At 36.7% G+C, this 12,523-nt stretch overlaps 1 protein-coding gene across 12 annotated transcripts in view; it reads right to left on the bottom strand.

Annotated features, from left to right (window-relative positions):
• Positions 1-12,523, bottom strand: part of CNKSR2 (connector enhancer of kinase suppressor of Ras 2) — a 369,272-nt gene that overhangs the window by 178,750 nt on the left and 177,999 nt on the right. For 10 of the 12 annotated variants that reach the window (XR_012160437.1, XR_012160435.1, XR_012160434.1 and 7 more), the window contains 2 exons: positions 11,125-11,184; positions 6,608-6,676 (listed from right to left, as the gene is read on the bottom strand). The exons of 1 other annotated variant lie outside the window; for it this stretch is intronic. Coding sequence is in view for 8 of the 11 variants with exons in the window: in XM_073357190.2 (XP_073213291.1) it covers positions 6,608-6,676; positions 11,125-11,184 (129 nt within the window). In the remaining 3 variants the exon portion in view is untranslated. The remainder of the gene's footprint in view (positions 1-6,607; positions 6,677-11,124; positions 11,185-12,523) is intronic. One more of the 12 variants, XM_073357205.2, reaches the window with a different exon arrangement.

Below are 12,523 nucleotides of genomic sequence, written 5' to 3'. Positions count from 1 at the left end.
ATGCCCAAATCGTACTGCTAGCTTCTGAGAAAGCCTGTGTGGAAAAGAGCCTATGTTAAAATTACAGGAAAACTGGGATTACTCCTCAGAACAGCTCTTTAAAAAGTAGTGGAAGAGAAACTTTAATGTACACTGAACTTAGCTCAATACTAACACTCTTTAATTTTATGAGGGGATAGCTGGGCAGGTATTAGAAACTCACTATATGCCTATCTCCAAAACCAAAAATAATCAAATGTTTTATGTTGCATGAAAGTATAGGATAGTTTACACTTTGATTAAACCTTCTAAGCCATGAGGGATTTATTATTAAGAATGTGTCAGTTTTCTGTGTGAAGACATGAAGCAACTTCCACAGCCACTGTTGACTTGGTCAATGTGATCCAAAAGGATTTTCCCATATTAGAGAGGCCAACATGCTCTGAGAGAGATAGATATTATTATTATCTATGTACCACCTAGCTCCAAATTAAAGTTTAAACTGTAACTGTGTGTAGTAAGTACATAGAAATTATTAGCCACCACATAAGATTGTCCACCAGTGATATACCTCAGATACATCAATGATATTTTCATTCTCTGGACAGACAACTTAAACTCCCTCATAGATTCCCACCACAACTTCAGCAATCACCATCCATCCATCAAACTCTCTCGAGAACACGTCCACATCAGCATCAACTTTCTGGACACCAAATCAGCTTCAACAATGGAACCCTACAGACACTGATATGCAGATCACCACACCTACCTTCCTAGACCCAGTAAACACCCCAAACACAACAAGAAATCTGTTATCAACAGCCAAGCACTCTGATACCACAGAATATGCTCTGAGGAGAAAGTCCAGGATATACACTTTCAACTACCTTCTTCAAACAAGGACACTCCACTAGAGAAGTAGATCACATCATGGAAGAGGCCATCCCAAATAGCCCAAGAGAACCTGCTTCAATACAGAAATAAAATCCCTTCTGACTGCAAATCCCTAGTTGTCACCTACCATTCCACACCGGAACCCATATGGGGTATCATTAAACAACAACAACGCATACTCAGTGGGGATCCCATCCTGAAATAAATCTTTCCTAAACGCCCACTTCTGGCCTTCAAACAACCCCTGACTTGTCCATGCTCAACATCAGAAGAAAGATCCCCACAGAGCAGGACAAATCAACTCAAAGCAGCAACAGATTCTGCCACAACAACAGTGCAGACATATCTTCACTGCTAGAATGAACAATATCCCCCCACAACACATCTTTCAAGATTCATGGACCCTGCACATGCCTATCACAACAACGTGGAATACCTCATCCAGTGCACTAAATGACCCAACAACAATTATGTAGGTGAAACCAGACAATCTCTACATTCTCAAATGAACTCACAGGAAACCGAAGAAAGACAAAAACACTATCACCTGTGGATGAATGCTTTTCACAAAACTTCAATCTATATCTGACCTTTCAGTCCTCATCCTCAAAGAAAATCTGCACAATACTTTCAAAAGACAAACCTGGATGCTTAAATCCATTACTTTACTCAACACCAAAAATCATGGACTGAACAGACACACTGGATTTATGGTTTATTACCACAATCTGTTACCCACTAACCTCCTTTTTTTTGTCCTATGATTGCAGAGGTGTTAACAGGGCATTCTACCTTGAATGATCCCTTAAAATACCTAAAAAAAGAAAAGGAGTACTTATGGCACCTTAGAGACTAACAAATTTGTTAGTCTCTAAGGTGCCACAAGTACTCCTTTTCTTTTTGAAGATACAGAGTAACAAGGCTGCTACTCTGAAACTTAAAATACCTGTTAAGTACTTAGGCTAAACAATCTGTTCCACCTTGCATTTTACTGTGAGGCTGGGAGTTCCTTTCCCAGACCTGAAGAAGAGCTGTGTGTGGCTGGAAAGTTAGTGTCTCTCTCACCAACAGAAGTTGGTCCAATAAAAGATATCACCTCATCCACCTTGCCTCTCTAATGTCCACTAATTAGTTCAATTTGCCCTAGTTTTTTACATCCATTGGTAGACACAGTCAGAAATGCTAGTACATATTTTCTGATGAGTTTTAGCTAATAAAAATACATAAAATATAGAGATCTACTGCTACACGTCAATTCAACCTTTTATCAGAACTGCATATAATATGCGAAAGACATTTCCAAATTATAGAAAATACTTCCACTTCACAGGAGATTGATTAACAATCATCAACCACTCAGCTATCCTCCACTCTCAGTAGATACTCCTGTGGTTTCTCCCTTACAAACCTACAATATAGTTTTACTACAGACATATCCAAAATTCTAGAGGTAACAGTGAACAATAATAGTTCACCTGAGAGATATCAACAACCTTTCTCCCAAGACTTTTTGACTGATCAAGAGGGTGTAAGAAGGGTTGTCTTGGAACATGCTTGAATAATAAATATGAAGTTGTTTGAACACTGGTACATTATACACATTCTGCTATGTTTGGTTTTTTTAACTTTTGTACAAGAAATATTTTAGGCAAAAAGGCATTTTATGGAAATTAACACTGGAATTTTCAAGGAAACCTAAGGGAGTGATGAGCCCAAAATCCACTGAATTTCAGTGAGAGAGACTTAGAATACTTCAGAGATCCCAGCCTTCAATAGTAAGGCAAAATATTGTATTGATGGAACTCTGCTGTAGCTATTTAATTTCAGTAAACTACAATAAACAAGGAAGCTTTTCCGAATTGCAAATTAACATTTTCTAAACTAATTTAAACTTAATTTTTAACGTTAATAAGAATATTTAAATTCCAATGGTTATGCCAGAAAAAAATGGATTGTGTTATATTATGTAGGTTTCATAGCAATATAGCATAAAGAATCATGACTCTCACTTGAGACCTTTTGATTCCAGTGCCAATTTCCATAACCATATGCATTAAATACCAGCACTTGCACAGAGGATGCCAATAAAGAATGGTTTGACATTCAGCATAAGAACACATTAATTGGAACATGTATCATGAAAATAAGCATGAATAAGTCATTTATCTTGCTTTGCCAGTTTGTTATGCTGTTTACTTTAAAATCAACAGACATTTGCAAAGAAGAAGCTTTCTCAAGATTAAAATACTGATATTGGGTCAGGAGTTAGCTGAAAATCTTGTTCATTATGCAGAGTTATAAATTAACATCTTCTTTTCCCTAATATATATACATTCTCATATTGACGCAGGAAAATTAGCATTGAAAATGTAGTATTGATTTTTAAAAACATAAGCAAAACGTATTCAACATTTTGCTCAATTTTTCACTTTATGCTAAAGTTAAAAGGAATCTTTTAAGTAAAATTATGTTTAGGTTTCCCGCATGCAAGGTACCAAATTAATTACAATTATAGGTTAATAATATTTGTCTATAGTTCTATTGTAAATCTCCAATGACTTGGTAATAATTATTTAAACCTTAAAGAGGGGTTTGAAAAGGACTCAGGATTGATAAATGGATAGGTAAGAGATGATCTACAGAAGCATGCTGAAAAATAGAACCACCAGTCTCAATTGTCTAATAATATAATAAGTGAGAATAAACAGATGCTTAAAAAAACAGAAAGGCTGGAAAATCCAGTGTGTAGGATCCTCAGAAACCTGAGCTTCCAAATGAGGAAAAAGCTGAAAGTATAATTGATCTATTTATCTGTTTTCAGAGAAAAACGGCTTGCCACAGTTAGATTGCAAGTTCTTCAGGACACGTATCAGCCTGTTCAGTAATTAGCACAGCAGGGTCTGACCATGGCCAGGGACACAAAATAGAATATATTTTGAAGTGAACAGGAGTATTGAATACCACCGACAGGATGATAGATGCTTATCATATTGTAAGTTTCTAATCACCAAAATAAAGAAAAAATCTTGGGTGCAGTGAGACCACAAATATATAAACAAAACATATCTATATAATCACTGCACCCATGATCCTCTCTCTCTCTCTGAGAAACAGAAAGAGAAAATATGTAATAGAAAAGATCCTGGGTGCAGTAAGGCCACAAAAAAATATTTTTAAAATTTGCATTTAATCAAAATCTAGTTTGTAGGAGATAAAACTCAGACTTTTTTTTTGCCTCCACAATATCGTTTGAAGCAATTGTCACTTTTAGCATTGTAGCCAAATGGGCTTTACAATTTTTCAACGCTCCAAAATACATACATATGGATCAAATCTTGTGGGTCTACAAATCCAAGTCAAATGGAGGGCCCAGTCTTCCTTGTAACACAATGTAGAAGCTGCATTTCAGTATCCAGCAAAAGTGCTCATTTGTCATAAGGGGAGAAGCAGTACTTATTTTGGAATGCTGAAAATATGTAAAAGCCATTTGGCTACAATACCAAAGATGACAACTGCCTCAGAACATATTGTGGAGGCAATAAAAATCTGTGTTTTATATTCCAGAAACTAGATTTTGAATACATGTACTATTCTATTACAATATATGTACTCTATACTGTATGTTATAGCATACAAAATAAAATTGTAAATTATTTTTACTTCAACAATTTCCTATTACATAAATTGCAAAAGAATTATACACCTCAAAAGTCACATTTGTGGTGTCTGGTTTATTGCTCAGGGGGGGAAATGAACTTTCAGAAATTGAATTTAAAGTGGAACTATGATTCTTAGATAACAAAAGATCATCTCAAGATTTCTGTCATATTATTTACAAGTAAAAATCTGTCCTCATTACAAAGTAAAGGGAGTGCAGATATGGCACGAAAATCAGATGGTTGAAATTTTTAGAGCTGACTAAGCGATTTAGTGACAACTTCCATTGAAATTAATAGGAAGAACATTCATTCCATTCTAAAGACTGAGTGCTTGTTCATGTGTTTCTTAGGACTTTTATACTTTTTGGTTGATTTTAATAGAGTTTTGATATGAAAAGCTTTTAAAGATTGAAGGGTTCTTTGGCTTCCTGTAGTTGGGAAAAATAAAGAAGAGACTCACAATGTATGTGTATGGATAATGGCACCTTGCTTTAGCATTTTATATAGTTGAACTTAATAGTACAAATTGAAACGGTTATTCCACAGATCAAAAACAACAAGGAAAAAACTCCACCTTGCCCTGTTCTGGTTAGGCTTATCAATTTAAATTTCCCAGCACAAAAGGTAGCACCTCATCAGTTAACTTTCATACATGTACAGTATATTATATATCAAATTTAACTGGATAGCATAATGAAATACTATTATGAGCTGTGCAGAGGAACTGACATACTATACAATTTCATCAGTTCCCAAAGCCATAAATGGAACCCGACAAGGAATTAAGAAACGTATTTTTAACAAACTATTGCTGTACTAACAAAAGTTTAGAAACTTTTTTGGTCAGTTAAATTGTTTGCAAGAATACTTTTTCATTAAAATGTATTATTTTCACTATTCTTAATGAAAGACAGATAGCCTATACATATTCCCAACTATACATGGGAAAACAAAGTGTATCTTTTAAAATTACAATAATATTTATTTTATGTTACAAGACACAAGAATATGTTTATCATAAAGAAAAAGAGATTTTTCTTTAGATTGCAGTAGTTTAATAGTCCTAAATAAGTTCAGCAGAAAGTAATATAAAGCACTTCAATTTTGGTAGTAATAATAGGAAATTATTAAGTATACCTAATGGTGTTTTTACTCCTAATTTTCCAATTTTGAAAAATTTAAATTATGTGTATCAACAATGGTTAGATTAAGTCAGAATAGTAACTATATATGCACCTTTTTTTCTGGCACACAAACATAGGCTGGGTGCATTCTATTAAGTTTTAAATTAAAGAAGCTTTCCAGTTCCTAGCAAGTAATGTCAATCTTTAGCCTGCAACTATAGTACCATTCAAATTATCTGAATCTCTCCTATCCAAAACTTCTATTGCCCAGAACAAAGCTATGTCCATTGATAATGCCTAGTCAAAATGAAAATTCCCTAGGTTATCCAGAACCTCCGCTATCTAAGATAATTCAACATCTCCCATAATATTCACAAGAACATAAGAATGGCCATACTGGGTCAAACCAATGGTCCATCTAGCCCAGTATCCTGTCTTCAGACAGTGACCGATGCCAGATGCCCCAGAGGGAATGAACAGAACAGGTAATCAACAAGTGATCCATCCTGTCGCCCATTCCCAGCTTCTGGCAATCAGAGGCTAGGGACACCATCCCTGCCCATCCTGGCTAATAGCCATTGATGGACCCATACTCCATGAATTTATCTAGTTCTTTTTTGAACCCCTTTATAGTCTTGGCCTTTACAACATTTTCCAGCAAAGAGTTCCACAGGTTGACTGTGCATTGTGTGAAGTAATACTTCCTTATTCAGATGATAAAGGATAAGCACAAACACCACATATTTTCCTCTCCCAGAAATTGTGAGATTCTGTTACAAAGTGCATTTGGAAGGTGGGAGAAGAGGGCAAGGAATAAAAAAAACCTTGCATGTAAAACCCACTATTAATTTAGCAAAATATAAAACATTTCTACACATTTCTTCATATACATGCTGATATGCCAGTGCACCTCTATTTCCAATTGACACAGAACATATTTATACATACCACAGTTTGGTGGTTAACTTGAATCACTTCATCTCCAGCATGGATTTTCTTGCACCGATCTGCAGGTGACTGAATTTAAAATAAAAGAGGTGATAAAGAAGACAGTTCTTACTGGTCACCATCTCTCTTTCAGCAGTACGATTGCTATGCTATGTAAGTCAGGTTAGATTCATAATTACATTCTCCAATGAAGTAAATAAATAAAAAAGATTTTTAATTAAGCCATTCACAGTTGTTTGACACAATATTCTGTATAACTGTATGCAAGACAGTAAAATGTTAAAAAGGTAGTAATGTTTATGTTATCAAAGGTTAACCAGTTTCTAAGGATGCCTTTTTAATACTAATAAGTTACCAATCGTTTTAAGCCATCTAATATCTGTAAATCTTAGAGGTCCACCTTCTGCTAATGCTCAGGGTGCCAGAGCTCTAATGGACAACAGCTTCATAAATATACTTTGCAACATTATGTCTTTCATGTTCTAATCTAATTAAAACAAATACTTTAAGTGAACTTCAGAAAAATCAATATTTTTTTGCATGCAGATACAATCAGTATCTAGGGTAAGACAGATTAACTGTAAATTTATATTTCTAAACTATTATTAGTTGTGAGAGATGCAACTAGAACATGGATCCTGTAAAAATCCATACCTTCAAAGATGAATTAGTAGAGGTAGTTTTGCTTCTCTAAATAACAGCCTCATTTAAAAAACCCATTTCTATTTCTCATATTTCTATCTTTAATATATGCAGTGTTGTCTTAGAAGAGCTCCGTGGAGCCCAAAAGCATATCTCTTTCACCAACAGAAGTTGGTCAGATAAAAGATACTACCTCACCCACCTTGTCTCTTTAACATTTTCAATAGACTAATTACTCTTGGTGCAAAACAATTACACTAAACTTTCTATAAAGCAATACTTCTTCGACTTTTCCCACCCAGACTGCAGCTGATAGCATGTAGATAGAGCCCCACCAACTTCAACTGGGCTCCGCACAGATACAGAAGTTCACTTGCTATCAAAAGAAGGATCAAAGAGCCACAGTATGAAAGTGTCAGGATCTATGCCCCAGGAACTCCAAAAAGTTGCTACATTTTTGTTTTGAGCAACTAGAATCAGACACATTAACTTTATCAACGGCTTTACTAAAAAAGAAATGATCTAGATGTAATATTCCCAAAGTCCAGAATTCAGTTTAATCATAACAACATAACTGAACCATTTTGTCTGTCAAAATGTTTGCCTCTTGCAGTCACATTGTCCCCTTCTGCTGTGATCATGCAGATTTCACCATAATAAGCTGAGTCAGCATTTGGATGGGAGATGTCCAAGAAAAATATGTGCGTTGCAAGAAGTGGTGTTAGGGAAGAGGACCACCCATGGAATCATAGACTATCCCATATAGTGTTGTGCAGGTGAAAGTGCCATTTTGCATATAACATGTAAAATTGAAGTCCTGGCCACTCACTGAGCTCTTTCAGTACTAGAGATAATTGCATTCCTCTCATTAGAGGGTTGTTGATTTTGTGATTGGCTGGTTTTTCAAGTAGGAATCAATACAGACACCTGCACTGATGACTATTTCCTTTTACAGTTTAGTTTAATGAAATCAGAGGGGGACTTTATAAATAACTACTTTCTAAGAACTTCATATGGTGACTGTTAGAATAAAAAAGCAAAGATCCGACTCTTGAAGCACTAATGTGTGGACTGATACATGTCACAACATGACTCCAGTTTGAAAATATTTCCTTTTGAATCTCTTACCAGGATACTCATCAGAGAATTAAACATTTAATTTTGCAAACAATGATCAGTTCAGGTTTCCTTTCAACTAATGAATCGAGTCTCTCATTTTTCTTACATATTTATATTATGAATTGTAAAAATGTACTCACCAGTCTTTTTACACCATGTACAAACTCCCTCCCAACCCCATGCACTCATGCCTGACCCATCACCCTGCCTCAGGGCATCCCACATAATCATTACTTTCAAGCTAAAGTCTGAGTAAAGAGATAAGCCTTGAACCATGAGGTTAACACATTCTAACTCTGCAGGAGCACCAGAGAAAACACAGTACAGAGCCAAGAGACCCTCCATGGAGAATCTGACTCCATTCTCTCTGAGCAAAAATCTAAAGATTTATAGCACAAATGCCCAACTAATTTTAATGGCTAAAATGGTATATTGGGAGAGAAATGTTGCTTCTAATGTTGCCAAGATCCAAATCATAGACGGCTGTATAGACGGACATCAAAGCCTTGAATCGCACCTAGCAGGCGATTGCAGAGTTAAGGATAACAAACGTAATACGCAGTGCATGCTTTGCAATACTAAGTATATAGGTAGCTATATTTTGCACAGGAAACAGCTTCTCAGTGGTCTTCTAGGGTAGCTTCATGGAAAGAGTATTGCATAAATCCTGCCTGGAGGTTACAATAGCTATGAAATGCTCCATATCAGAAAAAAAAAAGATCACAAACGTTTGGTCATATGTAGAAGCAAAGAGATTTTTTGACTGCCACTGCCATTTAGAAATCCACTAGCATCCCAGATTGCAAACTATCAATGGAAAAAAGGTAGGTAACATCTTCCCAGAAATGACAGGCACCAATCCTTTCAGAATCTGTAGATGCTTCCTCTTGTACACCAGTATGACGCCTGTCTTTTCCATATTATGCATGGTCCTAACAACCAAATGTTTGAAAGATGCTAACAGCTTACTCTCCATTAAAACTTTATTAGCCATTAGTAGTAGTATGTCCATATCCAACCAGTAGGCTGAAGCTTTCTTAACACCTCCAGGGCTTCAGTGCATGAAACTGATCAAGACCAAATTAAAAAAAAACATTGTGTTTGCTTCCTCCTGACAGGACTCTGCTACTATATAATTATATCGATGCATAAGGGAGGAAATGAAATGAATGAAATCTCAAGATTCTTAGGGAATTTATTATCTTCCCCTTTGTGAAATAAAACATCCCAGTAATTTGTAGACTTTGTCGGTTGTATATCTTAGTTTTTTAAGTTTAAGGGAAACTCAAATTTCAAAACTCTTCTCTCATTTTTGCTTATGTCTCCCAGAAATATCACAACCCTCCTGCACCAACACAGAACTGTACTTAATTCCACCTGTGATGTTGGGAGCTGTGGTTTGATTTGTAAGAACCCTGACTGAGTCTTCAAGTTCCTTAATGGCTTATGTTGTTCCTCCTTCAGGAAGACTGGTGTTCACAGAGGTCCTACCACAGACATATTGTAGAATACAGCCCAACAACATTGTCTGCAGCAAGAGAAAGAAGAAATGGTCAAAGGTCCAAGGAAAGCTTGCATGCTGCAGGTCCTGTGGAGGACCTGATCCTTCCCCACACACATTCCTATTCTATCTGGCATTCTATCTGGCATGAGATATTTCCAGAGTCCCAGTGCAAAAATCAGATGTAAAAGTATTCAGTATTTTAGACGCTTCATGTTTGTCAGGAAATGATATAGTAGCAGAGTAGAACAAGTATTTCTTTGTAAGTTTGTTTGAGCATGAGGTCATCAGGAAGTTTTCAAGAGAAATTGACTAAACAATCCTGAAAGCTGCACAGTCTTGTGTTAGAGGCCTGCTCTGTATCTATTGTTATGGATTAAAGCCCTAAAAAAAACCCCATCAGCTTGCAATCTCCCTCATGGGCAGCCAATTCTGTACAAAGGGGGTGGAGGAGAAGGAGAAAGTAAACTATAAGGCAGCTGAAAAGTATGCAGTTGTGTTTTGCTTAGAGTTCCCTTTGGTGTCCTTCAATGAGTAAGCTCACATCTAAGTGATCCCTACTATAGAGAGACAAGGTGGGTGAGGTAATGTCTTTTATTGGACCAACTTCTGTTGGAGAGAGAGACCAGCTTTTGAGCCACATAGAGCTCTGCTTAGAGATCTGTGTGGCTCCCAAGCTTGTCTCTCTCATCAACAGAAGTTGGTCCAATAAAAGACATTACCTCACCCACCTTGTCTCTCTACCATCCTGGAATTGACATGGCTACAACTACACTTCCCTACTACAATGTTACTCAGAAGTCTATGCAGAAATGTACAACAACATTTTTTAATATCAATTTCAAAGGATGCACTTATTTCCATGCTTTTACTTCCATTACAAAATTAAATGAGGTTGGATAGACATAAAAACTATTTTTTCTTGTGCCACAGCAAACTCCAGCATATAAGTCAGTACATATTAAAAACATTTATCTTTTACACACAGTCCAAGAAAACCCCAGCAAGTCAGTTGTCTCCTAATTTGATCAAGGGAAGCATTTTAAATACCTTGCAAGAATGAAGTAAAGCTGACTGTCCTGGATTAATAAACAAAAGCAATCTCATTTTTGCCCTCCAACTTGCCATTGATCCCTCACAGCCAACTAGCAGAGTTTTGCAAGCAAAATATAGTCTGTAGCGAAGGGAAGGCATTAACCAAATGTAAGGTCAAAAAAGCTTCCAGGCCTGAATGTACAGTATTAGCAATACTTACATTTTCTGTTGTTCCAGTAATTACATGGAGACCATCATATGTTGATTTAATGTACATACCCTAAGAAAAAGACATCATGGGAAAGAATTTGTAAAGTATTTCATAAACTATTACCATCCAAAACAATTTGCATATCTCTCTAAAAGGAAAATCTATCAATTATTTGAGCTATAAATTAACACATGCCACAAGGAATACCTCTCTGGACAGAAAAGTGTGGTGCGGTGGTTTTTTTTTTTTTTTCTGGAATGGGGGCGTAAAGGAGAGAAGTTAACTGAGATAGAACAATAAGACTGAATGATTGTGGCACCTATGCAGAAGTTACAATTTGAAGCTTTATCTTTGTGAATATCCATGGCTTTAGTGGTACCTCACAAATATCCCTTACACTAGAAACACCACTGCAACATTATCTGCTTACAAAGAAACCCAACTGCTGTATTAGGATGACTGGTGCCTTCAGCTACCAGAATCTAAGGTTTCATTAAAAATAAGTTCTTTAGCCATTAAGATTGCAAAGATAAACTTTCAAATGTGAACCAAGTGGAAACCGAACCTGTGATGTGTACCTGAAACAACAGCTCTAAGAATTGCTAACTGCCTCATTCACCTCAACACCATGTTAACTGTAAACCTTAATCATGACAATTTGCTAACTATTTTAATGCTGATCAATGCACACCAGAAAGAAGAAGGATTACCATATATGTAGAACTGTATAATCTCCTGTGAGTGACATCTCATTTTGAAGTCATAAGAACATAAAGATTAGTTTGTGGGCAGATGTTGGGACCATACCAGAACTACCTGGTATATTTTAATAGCAAGCACTGAGCCACAAATGGGGGAATACACTACAAAACTAACTGCTTTCTTTTTTAAAGAGAGACCCATCTGTAGTATGACAGTATGTTGTACAAGTAAGAAAACTAACCTTATCATCTAATCATGATTTTGCCAAGTTTAAGACCTACATAACACACTCTTAGCAAACCAGATGCCTGGCAACCGTAGCGAGAACTAGGGTTGGGTGAGCTGCCACATTCCAAGTCATGCTCTGCACCCTCACCCTCCTTGCAAAAGTCTATCATTCTCTGGGTGACATCAGCAAAGAGGCCCAAATTGTTCACCCTAGATGCCATGTGCTGCTGTTCAATCACTTCTACAACTCCCTTCCTTCCCTTTCAACAGACCTCTCTGCAGAAAGGAGGCAGACACTGGGCAGGCCAGGAGAGCACTGCTTCCATTCTAGCCCCTCAGATCAACCCAGGAAAGATAAGTTTTCAGGTGACATGCTGTTCTCTCTCCTCTACCTGGGGCACCACAGCCAAGAGTGAATCCCTAGCAGAGGACGTCAACTGGAACTGTGCTGCCAGGGAGTGGTCACCAGAGACTAGAC

The sequence above is a fragment of the Lepidochelys kempii genome, chromosome 1 (genome assembly GCF_965140285.1).
Source record: "Lepidochelys kempii isolate rLepKem1 chromosome 1, rLepKem1.hap1, whole genome shotgun sequence".
NCBI classification, from domain to species: domain Eukaryota; kingdom Metazoa; phylum Chordata; order Testudines; family Cheloniidae; genus Lepidochelys; species Lepidochelys kempii.
The sequence above is the reverse complement of the archived record's forward strand: the minus strand, read 5'-3'. Positions and strand labels throughout refer to the sequence as shown.